Source organism: Scyliorhinus canicula, chromosome 9, assembly GCF_902713615.1.
Source record: "Scyliorhinus canicula chromosome 9, sScyCan1.1, whole genome shotgun sequence".
Classification (NCBI taxonomy): Eukaryota; Metazoa; Chordata; class Chondrichthyes; order Carcharhiniformes; family Scyliorhinidae; genus Scyliorhinus; species Scyliorhinus canicula.
Genome location: NC_052154.1, coordinates 187,136,539 through 187,156,829, shown reverse-complemented (window position 1 = coordinate 187,156,829; position 20,291 = coordinate 187,136,539). Strand labels below are relative to the sequence as shown.

The 20,291-nt window shown below is 47.2% G+C and overlaps 1 protein-coding gene across 1 annotated transcript in view; it reads left to right on the top strand.

The window, feature by feature from the left end:
- The window catches only part of ano3 (anoctamin 3), a 313,721-nt gene that overhangs the window by 268,104 nt on the left and 25,326 nt on the right, over positions 1 to 20,291 (top strand). Inside the window, exon 24 of the mRNA XM_038808322.1 lies at positions 17,455 to 17,602. Coding sequence (XP_038664250.1) covers positions 17,455 to 17,602 — 148 coding nt within the window. The remainder of the gene's footprint in view (positions 1 to 17,454; positions 17,603 to 20,291) is intronic.

Below are 20,291 nucleotides of genomic sequence, written 5' to 3'. Positions count from 1 at the left end.
ATTTTGTTGCAGCTGCTGCTGGAGGTTTGATTTGCTTGAATCCTGCAAGACCCAAACATATCAAGGCTTTTAATATTTGTTTCATAATTGGAGAAATTCTTCACTTCGATGTCTGGATAGGTTAAAAGAAAATGTTTGTTCTCCCTCTCTCACGGTTCCCGTCCCCAGTTTCCCTCTACTTTGTTGATAGTCTGACTACGATATTTCCTCTCCCTGACCTGGATTTTCTGTGTGACAGTGGTGGAGAGATTGAATGTTTATGGAAGGGTGAGCAATCAAGCGGGCTGCATTGTCCTGGATGGTGTCGAGCTTCTTGAGTGTTGTTGGAGCCGCACTCTTCCAGGCAAGTGGAGAGTATTCTATTACGCTCCTGATTTGTGCCTTGGAAGTGGTGGACAGGCTTTGGGGAGTCAGGAAGTGAATAACTATCGCAGGATATGTAGCCTTTGACCTCGTGCTGCCACATTCTTTATATATAGTCCAGTTCAGTTTCTGTTCAATGGTAACCCCAAGGATGTTCATTGTGGGGGATTCAGCAATGGTAATGCCATTGAATGTCAAGGGGAGATGGTCTAACAATCTCTTGTTGGAGGTGGTCATTGCCTGGCACTTGTATGGCACGAATGTTACTTTCCACTTGTCAGTCCTAGCCTGGATATTGTCCAGGTCTTTTTGGCATTTGGGCATAGACTGTTTCAGTATCTGAGGAGCCATGAATAGTGCTGGACATTGTGCAATCATCAGAGAACATCCCCACCTCTGGCCTTCTGATGAAGAAGCTGAAGATGGTTGGTCCTAGGACACTTCCCTGAGGCTACACCTGCAGTGATGTCCTGGAGCTGAGATGATTGACCTCCAACCACCAGAATGACTCCAACCAGCAGAGTTGTCCCCCTGATTCCCATTAATTCCAGTTTTGCTTGGGCTCCTTGATGCCAGTCGATCAAATGCTGCCTTGATGCCAAGGGCAGTCACTCTCATCTCACCTCTGGCATTCAGCTATTTTGTCCATGTTTGAACCGGGGCTGTAATGATGTCTGGAGCTGCGTAACCTTGGCGGAACCCAAACCGAGTGTCTGTGAGCAGATTATTGCTGAGTAAGTGCATTTGATAGAACTATTGATGACTCCTTTAATCACTTTAAAGATGATCGAGAAATGACTAACAGGACGGTAATTGGTCAGGTCCGGTTTGTCCTGCATTTTGTGGACAGGACATACTTGGGCAATTTACCCCATTGCCGAGTAGATGCCAGTGTTGTAGCTGTACCCTCCGTCTAACAGACAGGCTCTGCTCGGTTATCCCTCAACACCATTGCAGAATAGTTTTTCCCCATGCATGTTTCTCAAATCATAGAATTTACAGTGCAGAGGGAGGCCATTCGGCCCATCGAGTCTGCACCAGCCCTGAGATAGAGCACCCTACTTAAGCCCACAGCTGCACCCTATCCCAGTAACCCCAACTAAGGACAATTTAGCATGGCCAATCCACCTAACCTGCACATTGGACTGTGAGAGGAAACCGGAGCACCCGGAGGAAACCCACGCAGTCATGGGGAGAACATGCAGACTGCGCACAGACAGAGACCCAAGCCGGGAATTGAACCAAGATCCCTGGCGCTGTGAAGCAACAGTGCTAACCACTGTGTTACCATGCTGCCCATTTCTGACAGGCCGCAGGCTAAGAACCCAACTTCCTATCCTTCCTCAGGTGCTATTGGCAAATATCACAAATGAAGACCACGGTGGGGTGAGGAAAAAGGACGGAACTTTACCTAGCAAGTCAAGCCCTTACTTTTAACCAAAGGTACAGGGCTCAGAACCTTTCCATTCTCGAAAGATGGTGTGGGGCAGAGACGAGCAACAAGAATGTGCTGTAATAGAGAAGATAGAACAACTCCGAGCGTATGCAGTCCAGGCAAGTCAGGCATCATTCGAAGGAAAAGAGCCGCCCTGCTTTCAATGGACAGAAAACCATTAGCAGGCTGGGCTGCGTATCCTAAACTTCAGGCAAAACACCATCTCATCTACAGAACCACAAATGAGGAAGACCAGGTGTGACAACCTCGAGGAACTGACTTCAGAATGAACTAATTTCCAGCTACGTCGGAAGCAGCTCTGCACACATTTAGAAAGACTAAAGGGAAACCATCCCTTTAAAAGCAGAGACATTGAGGTAAAGTGTCAGAGGATATGTAAATAGTAATCTAGGGATCAAGATTTGGGGCCGTCTTCTCCATTTCAGAGACTTAAGTGCTGACGCTGGGTCTGAATTTTGTGTGTTCTCCAGCCCCGAAAGCGGTGCTGGTCCCAGAGCGATTCAGGACATCCTAGTGGGCTGGGGCAGGTGCCACGTGGAACTAGCGCAATTCCAACGAACACTGGGATGTGATTCGCCAGGGTCGGGATCGGCACTGGGAATGCCTGACAAGCAGGAGCTGCATATAGGCACTCCCATCCCCCACACACATTCATCTCAGCCAAGATGGCAGCTCTGGTTGCGCTGGACCATGCCCATCACATTAGTGGGTCGGCTGGGGACAGAAGGTACCTATGGTGGTGGCCTGGGGAGGCACCCATGCGACACATGGCGTTACGTTCACACTGGGCAGTCAGCGGCGTGCGCAGCCACATGGCTGCCTTGCGGGCTGCGGAAACGGTGGTCAGGCCCCGTCCACCCCAACCCTACGGCCCACCTCCTGGCTAACCCCGCGACTCCCCCCAGCCAGCGGCACAACTGTCAGCACATGAGAGCGACGTTGGACACTTTCTGTGTCCCCCCTCTCTCCCTCAGCAGCCACGGCAGTTCCCCGATTTTAAGTACCACAAGTGAACCTCGCCGTTGGCAATTCCTCGTGGCGGAGTCAGAGCATCGCCGGGGGCGGGGCGGAGGGGGGGGGGGGGGCAGAAATTTCCGGGTCGGGCCCATTAATGATATGTCAACGGTATTTACTGGACAATTTGCATGCCCGTGGACCTCATTCATCCCGCTGTTGAGCACGGCATTCCGTCGGGCACCCTGCGCCGGCCTCGATTTTCGGCTGACGCGGGTTTCTCCAACCGATCGCATTTCCTGATTCTGACACCGCTGGGCGGAGAATCCAGCCCTTGGGATTTGTAAAGTAAAGGGTTAACTCTGGTAATAGTTACTGAGCATGTCAAGGAGCTGTATCATAGTGAGGTCACTCATAGAGGAGATGAGTGAGAAGCGCCTTAGAGAGAAGCTTATTTATGTCCTGACGATCTGTAACTTTGTATACAATTAGTTATTTACTCAAAGGATGTTTGAAGGAAAGGCCATTGCCTCCAGCAAAATGTCACCTTAAATAAAAAACTCATGTCTCCCGAGAGACACCAACAGTAACAGAATCTTTGCCCTCCTTTGTCCATCTCGTACTCTGAAATATGACAGTGGATCTTTGTAATCTGACATGTCTTCCTTTTTCCTGAGCTGAGATTCACCCCAGTGTGCTTGACAGGGCCTTCAACCATGCCCGACCCAGCTCCCCAGTCCATCAGCTCCAACTCTTTAACCCCGTTCCAAGGCACCTTCCCAGGAGATGTAACACCTGCCCCTTTACAAAATGAAAAAAAAATGAAATGTAATGAAAATTTCTTATTGTCACAAGTAGGCGTCAAATGAAGTTACTGTGAAAAGCCCCGAGTCGCCACATTCCGGCGCCTGTTCAGGGAGGCTGGTACAGGAATTGAACCATGCTGCTGGCCTGCCTTGGTGTGCTTTAAAAGCCAGCGATTCAGCCCTGTGCTGAACCAGCCCAGCCCTGTGCTAAACCAGCCCACCATCCTCACTCCTCACTGTCCGAGGCCCAAAGCACGCATTTCAGGTGAAGCAATAATTCGCTTGCACCTTCTCAAATTTAATCTACTGTATTCAATGCTCACAATGTGGTCTCCTCTACATTGGGGAGACTAAAAATAGACTTGGTCCCACTTTGCTGAACACCGTCAGTCAGTCTACAAGCACCACCCCAATCTTCCTGTTGCTTGCCATTTCAATTCACCATCTTTCTCTCATGCCCACATATCCATCCTTGGCCTTCTGCAATAAAGCCGTAAAATGTAGGAGCAGAAGTAGGCCATTCAGCCCATCAAGTCTGCTCTGCAATTCAATGTGATCATGACTGATCTGATGCGATAATCCTCAACTCCATTTTTCCATCTTATCCCCATAACCCTTGATTCCCTTATTGATTAAAACTCTATCTCAGCCTTGAATATGCTTAATGATCCAGCCTCTACAGCTCTCTGCGGTAAAGAATTCCATAAATTCACTATCTTCTGAGAGAAGAAATTCCTTCTGATCTATGTCTGAAATAGGTGACCCCTCACTCTGAGATTCGGCCCTCTGGTCCACGACTCTCTCACAAGAGAAAACAATCTCTCAGCATCGACCCTGTCAAGCCCCTGGGAACCTTGTATGTCTCAATAAGGAGGCGTTTCATTCTTCTAAACTCCAACAAGTAAGGGCTCAACCTACTCAACCTGTCCCCATAAGAAGATTTCTCCATATCCGGGGTCAACTTAGAGCACCTTCTCTGGACTGCGTCCAATGCCATAGCACCTTTCTTAGATATGGGACCAAAACTGTTCCCAGTATTCCAGTAAATAGTGCTTTGTACACCTTTAGCAAAAATCTTGGACTCTTTGTGTTCACATTACCACTTGCCTTCTAACCTGTTTTTGCGTCATCTGCAAACTTGGCAATAATACTTTCACTTCTGTTGGCCAAATCATTAATCTATATTGCAAATAATTGTGGCCCCAGCACTGATCCCTATGGCATGCCACTACGTAAAAGTTGCCATCCTAAAATCCCCCTCTTATCCCAACTCTCTGTCTTTATCATTTAGACAATCCCCTATCCATTCTAATGTAACCCCAGCACCATGGGCTTTTAATAGCCTTTTGTGCGGCACCTTATCAAACACTTTTTGGAAATCCAAGTGTATTACATCTACTGGTTCCCTTTAATCTATCTTCACTGTAACTACCTCAGAGAATTCTAATAAATTTGTCAGGCGTGATTTACCTTTCGCGAAGCCATGCTGACTCTGCTTGATTATATTACGTATTTCTAAATGCTCTGCTATTGCATCCTTTACAATGGACTCTTAGCATTTTCCCAATTATAGAAATTAAGCTATCTGGTCTTTTCTAAATAAAGGTGTTATATTGGCAGTTTTCCAATCCTCTGGCGCTCTTCTGAATTTAAGGATTCTTGTAAGATTACAAGCAGTGCATCCACTATCTCATTAGCTACTTTTAATATCCTAGGATGCAAATCATCAGGCCCAGGGGACTAATTGGTCTTTCGCCCCATTAGTTTCTATAGTACTTTTTTCTTTAGTGTTACAATCCCAGTTGATGTTATAACTGGATGGGGATATCCCAGAATGGAACCCTGGCTCAAAAGACCGTAACTTTTAACTTTTTTTTAATACACTGTGGAGGAGCAGATTCACAGGAACGCTAATTAGTTTTAACAACAAGAAAAAAAATATTAAACATGAAAAGTTGGATTATTATACAATAATCCTTTACTCCACCCCTATCTTAACAAATAGACACAAATTTTAAGATTAACATGGATTAGAAAATGCATCTTAAACTACAGTGGTCCCATTAACACAAAGTCCCTTGAAGCACACAGATTGGTTGTGGTCAAATACACACACTCGGCTCTGAACCCAAGTTGTTGTCTGAGAATCTCTCCCGAGAGTCCCCCCAGATGATTGTCACGTGAGAGTTTCCAAATTCTAATCCTCAAAACACTCTTCAAAATCTTCTCACAAGGTTGTGTTTTCCACGAACGGTTTAGAACATAGAACAGTACAGCACAGAACAGGCCCTTCGGCCCTCGATGTTGTGCCGAGCAATGATCACCCTACTCAAACCCACGTATCCACCCTATACCCATCACCCAACAACCCCCCCCCCCTTAACCTTACTTATTTAGGACACTACGGGCAATTTAGCATGGCCAATCCACCTAACCCGCACATCTTTGGACTGTGGGAGGAAACCGGAGCACCCGGAGGAATCCCACGCACACACGGGGAGGACGTGCAGACTCCGCACAGACAGTGACCCAGCCGGGAATCGAACCTGGGACCCTGGAGCTGTGAAGCATTTATGCTAACCACCATGCTACCGTGCTGCCGTTCTGTAATCGAGTCGGGAATTTTCAAATTACTCTTTTGAACAGTGCTTCCACTTGACTTTTACCAGTGAATCCAGGACAGGATTTTACACCAATCCTTCAGGATTCCTTTGTCTTGATTGAATTCCACTGTGACACAAACTCTATCCAGGCAGCACTGTCTCTCCAGTTACTTGAAAATTGGTTTTGCAGACTGTATTCAGACATTCCAAACTTTAGGATTACTTGAGAAACCTATCTTCCCAATGGAGTTTTCCATTTTCGCATTGTCTGGAATGCTCATGAACAGTACCTTGTTTGATTTCCAGATTTCTCGAGCCAACTGTCCTTTAGTTTCTCTGGAGCTTGCTTTCTTGCACGTTACTCCATTTTACAAATTTCCTAGCTTCGCGCAGAGTTATGAAAACTGCCTTCTCGCTCTCACACTGCCCCAACAGTGGCTTTCAGTTAAAAAACTGAGAACAAAAGAAAGTGTTCTCTCTCTGGGAAGTGACCTCCTGTTCCTAAGCAACGCCTTACTTCTATTTACTCTTCACACCTTAGCCCTCTCTAACCACAATAGAATCCACCAATGTGGATTCAAATGACATCCTCTGATCCAAGGTCATTTCTTGTTATCGTACTTATTCCATTTTGTACGAACAAAGCTACCCCAACATCCTTTCCTTCCTGCATGTTCTTCAAAGAGTCACAAACACTGAATATTTAGTTCCCAGTTTTGATCTCCTCGTAACCACATCTCGGTAATGGAGGTTATATCCATTAATCTAAATTTTGGTGTTCATTTGTTTATTTTGTGCCGAGTACTATGTGCATTTAAATAAAGAATCATTAATGTTGCCTTGTTACCACTCTTTCCCTTTTTGACTTTCTTGACTTTTAAAATTTTTTTGAATACTATGCCCCTTCCTGCAACACTCTGGGTACCATTATCAAGAAAGCTGCCTTGTCATGCTGTCATATCCTTTTGTTTTGTATACTGCTATCCACTCTCCATAACCGCACCATGCCCCCCCCCACCCCCCCCCCTACCCCCACCCCGCTCTTCAGCTGTGAATAAGAGTCAGACAATCCCTTTTTTCACTTTCTTTATTTTTGCTGTTATCATTTTGATCCCTGGGTGTTTAATGGACACATATCTTTAGGTTGAGCAGAGTAAATGAGGAATTTGAAAGTTACAAAAGAGAACACTCTGCGAGCTTTGGACAGGAGAACTCAGACTTTATGGCACCTGAGAGATCGGTGGGACTCAGTTCGATTGGTTGGCTGGTGACAAATGAATTGGCCAAAAGGCCGTATTCTGCCCAGAAACAGACGGTGATTGAGTCCTGCCTGAGTTGGGCTGGAATTGACCGCGAACTAGCCCAGGGAGGTCGAAACATAATTCGGGGGCTCGTCCGTGACCTTTGGAATGGTAGACGGTGATGTTTGGGTTACAGTATAAAGTAAAAAGAGATGCCATCTTTGTAGAAATATAACTGGATGGTTCTGGAAATTGTTCAGATTCTTCTTCAGGTGGGTGACTTGTCTTCGGTTTATTTAAAAGGGCTTTAATAAGACCAGCTAATCGAATTATCAGGTGAATTATAAATGGAGGTGCCAGCTAAAGCTAGGGAGGCAGAGATTTTTGATACATTGGTTGAATAATTGGATCTGTTAGAAACACAGGCAAACCCACAACAAAGTGTAGCATCAAAGACATTTTCTGGCGGGGAAATTGAGCTGGAGAGAATTCGGTTGCAGTACGAGCATGAGAGGGAATTAAAAAATAATGGGGAAAGAAATGGAAATGCAGCAAAAAGAAAAAGATAGAAATATTCAAATGGAAATTGAAATTAGGAGGTAAAAGAGAAAATGCTGGAAAATCTCAGCATGTCTGGCAGCATCTGTAGTGAGAGAAAAGAGCTAACGTTTCGAATCGTTGTCAAAGCTAACAGAGAAAGTGGGAAATATTTGAAAATGAAAATCGCTTTTTTGTCACGAGTAGGCTTCAATTAAGTTACTGTAAAAAGCCCCTAGTCGCCACATTCCGGCGCCTGTCCAGGGAGGCTGGTACAGGAATCGAACCGTGCTGCTGGCCTGCTTAGTCTGCTTTAAAAACCAGCGATTTAGCTGAGTGAGCTAAACCAGCCCCTGGTTTATACTGTGGAGTGAGAATGAAAGATGAGTCATAGCGACAGAAGCCCCGGGAAAACGTGTGCTAATGGCCACAGAAACCAAGGGGAAAGGGTGCTCATAGCAGTCCCCAGAGAGGACAAAAGATGTGAAAGGTCAAACAGCAGGGAAACTAACATCAGAGGATGAACTATAGGTGTGGGGGGAGGGGAAGGGGGAAGTATAGAGGAGAAAGGTGAAGGAAAAGTGGATAATATTGGGGTGAGGGGAAATTAAATGTATATTAAGAAAGAATGAAATGGTAAAAGACAGTTAAAATGAAATGAAAACAAATGGGTCGAGGTGGGGCTGATCATCTGAAGTTGTTAACTTCGATGTTGAGACCGGAAGGCTGTAGCGTGCCTAACCGGAAGATGAGATGTTGTTCCTCCAGTTTGCATTGCGCTTCACTGGAACATTGCAGCAGGCCAAGGACATATATGTGGGCATGGGAGCAGGGTTCTTTTGTTAAAATGGCAAGCACAGGAAGGTCAGGATCCTGAATGCCCACAGACCGAAGATGCTCAGCAAAGCGATCATCCAGTCTGCGTTTGGTGTCTCCGATATAGAGGAGACCACATTGGGAGCAGCGAATGCAATAGACCAAATTGGAAGAGATGCAAGTGAAACGCTGCTTAACCTGGAATGAGTGTCTTGGGCCTGGGATGTTAAGCATGGAAGAGGTAAAGGGGCAGGTGTTACACCTTCTGCGATTGCATGGGAAGGTGCCATGGGTGATGGGAGAGGTACTGGGTATGGTGAAGGAGTCGACTAGATTGTCTCGTAGGGAACGGTCTCTGCGGAATGCTGACAGAGGGAGTGAGGTGAAGATTTGTTTGGTGGTGGCATCACGCTGGAGTTGGCGAAAATGGCGGAGGATTATGCTTTGCATACGGAGGCTGGTGGGATTAAATGTGAGAACGAGGGGGATTCTATCCTTGTTCTGGAAAGGGAGTGGAGGGGCGAGGGTAGTGGTGCGGGAGGTGGACCACACACTGTTGAGGGCCCTGTCCACAACTGTAGGTGGGAACTCATGGTTGAGGAAGAAGGAACGCATTTTCGAAGCACCATTTTGGAAAGGGCTAATTTTGCACTAATTTTGAAATTAGGAGGTTTCAATTAGAGAGAGAGGAAAAAGCAAAAGAGAGAGAGTTCAAGTTTAACACATTGGAAATTAAAAGGGGGCTGCCAGGAGCGAGAGGGGAGTTAATCCTGGAATAGAACCCAGTGGTGATAGGTTTACATTTAGGCCCTCCCAAAGTTTGAAGAAAAGGACGTAGAAATCTTTTTTACCAGTTGAGAAATGGTATTTGAGAAAACAGCAACCCAAATGGAGTGGCCAAAAGAAAAGTGGATATTACACAAAGTAAATTCATGGGGAAGTTTATGAGGTTTATGATCAGAATTCTGATGAGGTAAAAATTCTGGCCGCATATGAATCTGTTCCCAAAGCATATCGGCAAATGTTTTGTAATTTAAGGAGGCAGCCGGGACAGGGGTACGCCGACTTTGAAAGCAGAACAATTTTCATAGGTGGGTACAAGCATGGGGAGTTGAAACTACCTATGAGGCTCTGAGAGATCATTCTCTTAGAGAGGTTTAAGGATTGTCTACCTGCTGTGATGAGATCCCATGTTGAAGACCAAAAGGTGAAAACCGCCAGACAAGCAGCAATAATGGCTGACGATTGTGAGCTGATCCATAAATTTAAACCTTTGCTCCATCACCCCCATAATCTTGAAAAGGATAGGAAGAGGTAGAGTGAAAGGAAGGCAAGCAGCCAAAGTTAAGAAATGGAGAACTGGGAATTTTCCAAGATCTCCTCAGACCAGGAGGGAAGGTACTGAGAGTGAAAGTGAGACTGGAAAGACTCGGTGTGGCCATTGTAGTAAGATAGGACACATTCATTCAGCAAGTTGGAAGTTGTGAGGAAAGCCCAGGGGACTTGTTGGAGTTCATAAGGAGGATTCCGAAAAGGGAGCCAAAGAGGAGAATACTACAGGGCAGACTGTAGCTGCAACTGGAGTTGGAGACCTGGACACACAGAGGAAAGGACCTGGGCCGAGATTCTCCCCTACCCAGCGGGGCAGGGGGTCCCGGCGGGACGGAGTGGAGGAGACGCCATGGTGGAGACCGTGGCGGAGGCGGAAGAAAAAGAGTGTCCCCATGGCACAGGCCCGCCCACCGATCGGTGAGCCCCAATCGCGGGCCAGGCCACCGTGGGGGCACCCCCCGGGGCCAGATCGCCCCACGCCCCCCCCAGGACCCCGGCACCTGCCCGCACCGCCAATCCCGCCAGCACCAGATGTGCTTTGATTCCTGCCAGCGTAAAAGGGTTGTCAGCGGCGGGACTTCGGCCCATTGCGGGCCGGAATATCGCCGCAGGGGGGCCGCCGACTGCTGCAATTCCCGCCCCTGCCGATTCCCGGGTGGCAGAGAATTCGGGCCACGGCGGGGGCGGGATTGACGCCGGCCCCGGGCGATTCTCCGACCCCCCGAGGGGTCGGAGAATTCTGCCCCTGCTCTCTTTCTCTCTCTCCAGGAAAGCTTCTGCATTTCTCAAACTCCAGAGACCTGAATGAATCTGCAGTGAAAAGCATTGCAAACAGGAAACGTAAAACCTCGAACTTAGTGCCTAGATTGAAGAACGGTGCAAGAAACAACCATTTGAAACAAAGACTCTTATCTTTTTACTTTCATTATATTTTACACCCCCCTTCTGTCCTCTGTGTTGTCTGCCTTGTGTGTTTGTGTATAGAGGGTGAGTTTAAGTGGAGGGAGGGGGGTTAGGAATTCGATAATATTTGCTGCATATTTAATTATAGTTATTGTTATTAATAAACTTCATTGTGATCAAAGTTACAAACCTGGTGACTGTAGTTACTGGGCAGCCAGGGACCAGAGACTTCAAGTGTTTTTCCACAAAATATTTATTAATTTCAACTGTGTTGCGATTGCGAGTCAAGTGGGGCTGGAATTGACCAAGTACTAGCCCAGGGGGGTGTACCATGCTGCCGGTGAGAGAAACAACCTCCTCACTGTTTTAATTGGGCTCTTTGCCAACCTACGATGCTGGGTAAATATGGATGTCACACTTATTGAGTTCTTGGAGATGACACAAAATGGCTGATTTTCCGCAACCAACCTACTTGCCTCAGTCCCCAAGAAAGCGGAACAGGCCATGGGAAATAACGGCGAGCTTTGATGTTCCCAACACAAACGCAGAAAATTCGACCTGAGTCTGAAGATGAAAAGAGTTTCTTCCCTCGATGTTCTGTCCTTCCTTGAAATCCCCACAAATCGAAGACACACCGAAAAGTTACCTTCTAAATTATCGCTTACTTGTGCTGTTTTACCAGGGAGTATAAGTAGGATGATTTGGTGTAAAATGACCTAACTTAATCTGGTAAGTGACAATTGTTATACCTTTTCAGCAAGATATCTATGTACAGCCGGATGTGTCAGAGACACGCATTAATGCAGGAGCTATTTTGGGGCTAACTGAAGGTTACTGTTTATAGAAATATGGAGACGACACTGATGGCTGCTGGAACCGATAGCTTTCAGAGCCAAAAATCCTATTTTAGCTGCAGTGTGACTTTCTCCTCGACATATCCTAATTATTGAAGCTTTGGTAAACAATTTTGATACACACTGTCAGCACAATGGGAAGAAATTGGTTTCTGGCCTAAGTGTGGAATTGGTAATAGTGAGTTCACAGCCCATTTCCCACAGAACCGTAGAAAAGATACAGCACAACAGGGGGCCATTCGGTCCATCTGGTCCATGCCGACCCAAGGACAGAATCTCATCTTCCGGTACACGGCCCATAACCCTGCAGCTTACAGCACTTAAGGTACAAATCCAGGTACTTTTTAAAAGAGTTTAGGGTCTCTGCATCCACCACCAACTTGGGCAATGAATTCCAGACACCCACCACCCACTGCATAAAATATTTCATAGAATTTCATAAAATTTACAATGCAGAAGATGGCCATTCGGCCCATCGAGTCTGGACCGACCCTTGGAAAGAGCACGCTACCCAAGCCCACACCTCCACCCTATCCCATAACTCAGTAACCCCACCCAACACGAAGGGCAATTTTGGACACTAAGGGCAATTTAGCATGGCCAATCCACCTAACCTGCACATCTTTGGACTGTGGGAGGAAACCGGAGCACCCGGAGGAAACCCACCTACACACGGGGAGAACGTGCAGACTCCGCACAGACAGTGACCCAAGCCGGGAATCGAACCTGGGACCCTGGAGCTGTGAAGCAATTGTGCTAACCACTATGCTACCGTGCTGCCCATGTCCCCTCTAATCCCTCTGCCATTTAGCTGGAATCTATGACACCTGGGTTGTGAACTCTCTGCCAAGGGAAACAGGTTCCTCCAGCCTACTCCATCTCTACTCCTCGCCATTTGTATACCTCAATCATGTCACCACTTCAGTCTTTTCTGATCCAAGGGAAACAACCCCAACCTCCCCAATCTCTCCAATCTCTCCTCATAGCTACAATTCTCCGGCCCCACATTCAAATCAAACTCATTAATATATAAAACAAACAGCAGGGGTCCCAACACTGAGCCCTACAGTCGACCACTTTAAATAGCTTTCCATTGGCAAGGGCAGCCATCCACCATTACCTGTCCTTCCCTGTTACTAAGCCAACTTTGAATCCAATTTGCCATATTACCCTGTATCCCAAGGGCTTTTACCTTTTTGACCAGTCTACCAGGTGGGACCTTGTCAAATGCCTTACTGAAATCCATGTAAACAACATCCATTCCACTACCCTCATCGATCCTCCTTGTCACTTCCTCAAAGAATTCTATCAAATTTGGAAGCATGACCTTCCCTTCACAAATCCCTGAGTAGTCCATTACTTTCTCAGTAATTTGCCCACCACTGAAATAAGACTAACCGGCCTATAATTGTTTGACCTTTTCTTCGTACCCTTTTTAAACTGTGGAACCACATTTGCATCCCTCCAGTCTTCTGGCATCTCCCCTGTGTTGTTGTGTGAATATTGGAAAATAATCCTCAGAGCATCTGTTATTTCCCCTCTGACCTCATTCAACGTCCTAGGAAACAATGCATCCGGCTCCGGCGACTTATCCACTTTCAAGAATTCCAACTCCTCGAACCCTTCCTCTCTCATTGCGATTATTTTATCCAATATTTCATCGTGTTCCCCTTGGATTACCATATCCCCAACAGCCCTTTCCTTTGTGAATACGGAGGCAAAAAATAATTTAAAACTCTTCCTGATATCCCCTGATTCTTCACACAAGTTCCCTTCTTCATATCTGATAGATCCCACTTTTTCCTTTACTATCTTTTTGCCCTTTATATACTGGTAAAACATCTTTGGGTTTTCCTTAATCTTGTTTGCTACTTTTTTTTATACCCTGCCTTTGATTTCCTTACTACTTTTTTAAAAATAAATTTAGAGTACCCAATTTTTTTTGTTCCAATTAAGGAGCAATTTAGTGTGGCCAATCCTCCTAACCTACACATCTTTGGGTTGTGGGGGTGAAACCCACGCAGACACGGGGAGAATCTCTAGACGGACAGTGACGGGATTCGAACCTGGGCCCTCAGCGCCATAGGCTGCAGTGCTAACCACTGTGTATATTGGGAGATATAGGAGGGATGTCCGAGGTAGGTTCTTTACTCAGAGAGTGGTTAGGGTGTGGAATGGACTGCCTGCTGTGATAGTGGAGTCGGACACTTTAGGAACTTTCAAGCGTTTATTGGATAGGCACATGGAGCACACCGGAATGGCAGGGAGTGGGATAGCTTGATCTTGGTTTCGGACAAAGCTCGGCACAACATTGAGGGCCGAAAGGCCTGTTCTGTGCTGTACTGTTCTATGTTCTATGCCGCCCTCTTGTTACCTTTTTTTTAAACTTGATCCCTGTACTTTCTATACTCCTCTCGGCTATCTGCTGTGTAGAGTTTTTGTGACTATCATAAGCTTTATTTCTCTGTTTAATCTTCCCCTGTATTATTCTAGACAACCATGGGGGTCTAGACTTGGCAGTGCCAGTCTTACTTTTGATGGGGACATGCTTGCTTTGCACCCTCAGGATCTCACTTATTTGCGCTTCCCACTGATTTACCGCTAAGCAGTGTAGTCCAGTCCACCTCAGCCAAATTACTTCTCGGTTTTGTAAAATTTGCCTTCCCCCAGGTTAAAACGTTTACTCTTGATTTATCTCTGTCCTTTCCCAGAATAATACAATTTGTTTCCACTGTGTTCAATTTTGGTTCTCCTATGGTGCCAATGGAAAAGGGAGAACATAAGCAAAAGGCTGTTGATTTGGTGCATCTGGCTCTGCCAAAGGCCAATGGTATTTAAGCAGCTTAGGTTGTCATTTTCAATTCAATAATATTGCCATTCACAGCAGTGATATTAAATAAGAACTGGAGCTATTCCTCTCTTAATCTCCGCTAGCGTGGCTGGGGTTTCATTATTAAATTGGCCGAATATCGCCTGACAATTTCAAGAAGAATTCTTTCCCGGAATCAGTGAAAGTTTGTATCTGAGTACACACCGCGACCATTTTAATTCACATTTTGGGTTAACTTGGGATGGGATTTTCCGGACCTTCCCGCCGATGGGATTTTCCGGTCCTGCCAAAGGTGACCCCTTGTGGCAAGTTGCAGATCTTTGCCACGATGAAGAGCCTCTCTGTCGTGACAGGATTGGCTGAATACTCTAAGTCGGACACCCCCCCCCCCCCCCCCCCCCCCCCCCCCCGCCTCACAAAACACGAAACTTCCTGTTTTCACAAGGCCAGGAAATGCAGATCTCCTCTTTCATTTTTGTACAAACATGTCCAATATGAAATCAAGTGTCCTTGTGTAACCATTAATGATGATGTGATACTTCCTGGATCTGTCGGCATTAGAATACTCAATGGTTTATTATGCTTCTGGGGGAATGAAGGAGTGTTTTTGTAGCTCAGCACTGGCCATTATTCGCATGGGATGGATGGGTCTTGTGTTTTCCGTATTTCGGGTCGTCCCTCATTACATTTCACATTTTGTACATACCAACTTAGATTTCCTGCTGGTCCTGTACAATCAAGGGTTCCGATTGAACAGATGTTTGTCACATCCGGCATGTGTGGGTGCTTCTCTCCGCTAGATATCTCAGTGTCAACTCACTCATCTATTTATCGATAGGAGTACCTGAAGTATAGTTGATTCCAGCATTTATGGAACTTGGTTCAACAACCATTTGTGAACTTCAGATTCTGGCGTTCCCCTCTGGCCAGAATTTTATGTTGATGGGCGACGGCCGCATGCCTGACCCAGAAGCACGTGAAATCACAGGAGTGTGCATCGGGGCGTGCGTCCCAGCGTCATTGCGCACTGGCGTAATATTTCAGTCGGCAGGTGGGAGCTAGAGTCGGAGGTGAGTCCGCTGAAAATCAAGCAGGCACTGATAGGCCCACCTGCTTTTACGGTTGGCAGGTCAGTTGGCAAGGCGGCCTTTACGTTTTAGCTGCCATCTCGATCCATCCAAGGAGGGCTGAAATAAAGTTAACAAATGTGCCTGGGGACTGAGGTCTGTATGTGATGGTGCTGCCTGGGCCCTCATGGCATAGGTTTGACATTGATATTTATTTTTCATGGGCCAGCTCTACAATGGCTGCCCCTCCCCCGCCCCCTCCCCATTAGAAATGCCAGCCCGCATCCTTCCTTCTCCTGCCCTCTTCTTACCTCCCCAACAGTGTTCAGCCTTTCACAGAGTGCGTTTCACGCTGGATCACCCGGAAATTGGCCAGTCAGCGTGAAACTTGCGCTCCAGGGCCGACCACGACCCGGGAACGCGCTCCGCGCTCGCTTTCAGGTCCGCTGAGTGCACACGTCCGACCCGACCGGGGGAAAACTCAGGCCTACGCGTTCACCTTTCTAACTTCAGTTTTAATTATTTTTACTCATGGCTTAATAAAACGTACGATTTGGGAAGTCAACGCTTTCCATCGCAATCTACACATCAGGTGCGAGATTTATAATCAGGAAAAGTTTGGTGGATTTCGAAACCACATTTTGAATCAGGTCATGAACCATTGAGCGTGAGATGCATCACATTAATTCTGAACCAATCTGGCTTTCAGTCAAAAAGGAGACTGGAGTCATATAGCTTGGAGTTTTTTTATACAGACTTTAATCATGTACTTAGGTCTTTTTGAATGTCAGATTAGCCATATTAAAGGTCAGCGGCATGGTGGTTAGCACTATTGCTTCACAGCGCCAAAGTCCCGTGTTCGATTCCTGGCTTGGGTCACTTTCTGTGCGGAGTCTGCACGTTCTCCCTGCGTCTGCGTGGGTTTCCTCCGGGCGCTCCGGTTTCCTCCCACAGTCCAAAGACGTGCTGTTAGGTGAATTGGACATTATGAATTCTCCCTCAGTGTACCCGAACAGGCGCCGGAATGTGGCGACGAGGGGGTTTTCACAGTAACTTCATTGCAGTGTTAATGTAACGCACCTTGTGACACTAATAAAGATTATTATAATGACTGTGAAATTTTCTGTGGTTTACATTTGTGGATAAACAAACGCAAAGTTGTCTTGCTGTAATTGTAACTGTGATGCGTAGTTCAGCAGCAGGTGTGCAAATGTGACATTGAATGATCCGCCAGATCGACAGAAATGTCCAATAGACAAATAATTCTCCATCAACTGTCTGAGAGCTTCCTTAAAGCCTTGGACTGTTCAAATAGTAGATTCAGGGCGAGCGATGCTACACAATGGCTAATGGTGAGTATCAAAGCAGTTCATTTGTCAGTTTGAAAGGTTTATTAATAATAATAATAGCATCTAGTTGTACTGGATGTACAGTGCACAGCACCGGCTGTGGACTAAATGTTATTTTGTACCGATGACTGTTCAAGTTACAGAAGGATAGAATAACAATTGTCAAAAAGAAACAAGTTGTTTCCATGTGAGCCACAGGCAAGTTTATTTAAAATTCACCATGTCATAGCTCCTGTTGCTGCTTTGCTGATTGTATGCGTTAATCTTTCACTGTAGCATTTCCTGGCAGATATTATTAAATGAAGAATATTATAAAGAGTGATTTTTTTTTTTTCTTTACTAGGGATCTGGTATGGAATCCTGGAAGGAATCGGAGTACTTGCTGTAATCACCAATGCTTTTGTGATTGCCATTACCTCGGATTACATTCCTCGCTTTGTCTACGCATTCAAATACGGTCCTTGTGCAGATCAGGGATACACACAAGAGAAGTACAGTACTCCACTTTCCTGTGCTTCTACGCATAGCCAAATCGAAACAACCTGTCACTGTATTGTATGTTATGTCCTTGGAGGATTCCTAGCTAGTTCAAAAGCCAACAATGTCCTTTCAAACAGTAGTCAATGGGGGCTGTCCATCATTCACATCTGGGAGAGCAACAAAAATAATGCAGCATCAAGCACCTCTAACAAATTCATTGCAATTGAAACTACTGCTTTCCGATGTCAGTTGAAGAGTTCCATAATGTGGTGCAATTAAGCATCTTATTAAGATCGTAAACTTTGGGCTGAATTCTCCGCAAGGCCCGACGCCGTTGTGAAACCCGGAGAGGTTCACGACGGCATCGAAGGCCTCTCCTCGCCCCCTATTCTACCCTCCCCAGGGGGATAGGAGGGCTGTACCGGGAAACTCGGCCGCCGGGCCTTGTCCCTGGCTTCAAGGCCCGGCGCGCCAAGAATGACGCCGCGGCGGCGACTAATGACATCAGCCGCGCATGCGCGGGTTGGACAGCTCAAACCCACGCATGCGCGGTTGCCGTCTTTCCCCTCAGCCGCCCCGCAAGACGTGGCGGCTTGATCTTGCGAAACGGCAGAGGGGAAAGAGTGCGTCCCCTTGAGACGCCGGACCGACGATCGGTGGGCACCGATCGCGGGCCCGTCCCCTCCCGAGCACGGTCATGGTGCTCGATCCCCGATCTGCCCCCCACAGGCCCCTGGCACGCCATGTTCACGATGGCAGCGACCAGGTGTGGCTGCCGCCGTCGTGAACAGGTCAGGAACGGCAGGCCGCTCGGTCCATCCGGGCCGGAGAATCGTGGGCTGCCATGAAAAACGGCGGCCCGCGTTTCTCCGAGCAGCGTGTCGCAAAACTGGACACGCCATTTTGGGGGTGGTGGGAGAATAGCGGGAGGTGCGGGAGCGGACCTCCCACTATTCTCCCACCCATCGTGGTTGCGGAGAATCGCGCTCTATGTGTTTTTTTATTGTCTTGGTGAAGATATTAATATGGTGCAAACAAGTAGTCAATGGAATACTAGTACTAAAAGGTCTGTGGCAGCGAACCAGCTTTCAGTTAGACTGGAGTTACTGGGTGCTGTGAATTTTGACCCCGTGTTTAAATGTCCATAACATTTGCCAGATGTGTATTGTTAATTCCTCTTCACGCGAATGCGGTCGAGAAGAGAGACGAGTATAGCTAAGCAGTAAAGTCGCTCTGACTTCTGTTCCATTATATATAAAACACCAGCATTGTAAATAGAGGGGGTAAAACCTAGTGAGTGCCAGCAACTCCCAAGGAAGGTACAGTCCACAGATCTGCACCCCTGACAGCTCCCATGAGCTCACGAGTACATTGAGTACATTTTTAAACTTATTTTACTGATGTAACCTTCAGAAATACCCACCAAGCATCATCTGAGAAGCAGGGGGGTGGGGCGGGGGTGGAGGTGGGGGGGGGGAGTTAGGGCTGAAACATAGTTCATAAAAATTATAGAAACTGGCCAATCCTCCTTAGAGACAGTCTGGATAATTTGTAAGATGTGTTTTCTGAGACCTAAGGCACTCACTCTTTGTTTTGCGAAATTCAAGATGGTTGGCGTAGTGTTCACAAAGATGATAAATAGCTTTTAAATTGAACAAAGCTATAAATTTCTTAGATTCGATACTTACTCCCATATAATACACAGTTGATAATAAACATATAATCTAAACTCATCTACTACGAACCTCTACACTATTACATTAACTATGATCTGCTCTCACTCACACTGGGTGGGATTCTCCTGTACCCGGCGGAGCGGAGGGTCCCGGTGGGACAGAGTGGCATGAACCACTCTGGCGTCGGCCTGCCCCAAATGTGCGAAATCCTCCGCACCTTCAGGGGCTAGGCTGGCGCCGTAGTGGTTTGCGCCCCACCAGCTGGCGTGGAAGGCTTTTGGCGCCACGCTAGCCGGGGCCAAAGGGACTCCGCCGGCCGGCGTGAGTCCGCTCATGCGCGGGAGCGTCAGCGGCTGCTGATGTCATCCCCGCACATGCGCGGGGGGGGTTCACCTACGCGTTGGCCATCGCGGAGGCTGACACGGCGGATCCGTAGGAAAAGAGTGCCCCCATGGCACAGGCCCACCCACGGATCGGTGGGCCCAGATCGCGGGCCAGCCCACCGTGGGGGCACCACCCGGGGCCAGATCGCCCCGCGGCCCCCCCCCCAGGACCCCGGAGCCCGCCCACTCCGCCAGGTCCCGCTGGTAAGGGACCTAGTCCAATTTACATCGACGGGACTGGCAAAGAACCAGTGGGACATCGGCCCATCGCGGGTCGGTGAATCGCCGGTGGGGGTGCTGCGAGCAGCCGCCAAACGGCGCGGTGTGATTTTCTCCCCCGCCGAATCTGCGGTGCCGGAGAATTCGGCGGGGGCGGGATTCACGCCGCTCCCCGCCGATCCCGCCCACTATATTTCCTTCAGTCTGTACTCTAACGTTCACCTCAACCTCTTACTCCCCAAGGTTTAGCATCAATGCCTTATATCGTTGTACATCTAGCTCCCCCGAGTGGTTGATTTAGACATTACATTAACTTTTGACAATTGGACTGCTTCTGACTCATGGATGCACAGTCATTCAATGTCTTCTGTCTCCTAAGTATAAGATCAAAAGACATGGTGAAGTGACAAATCCCCTGCTGT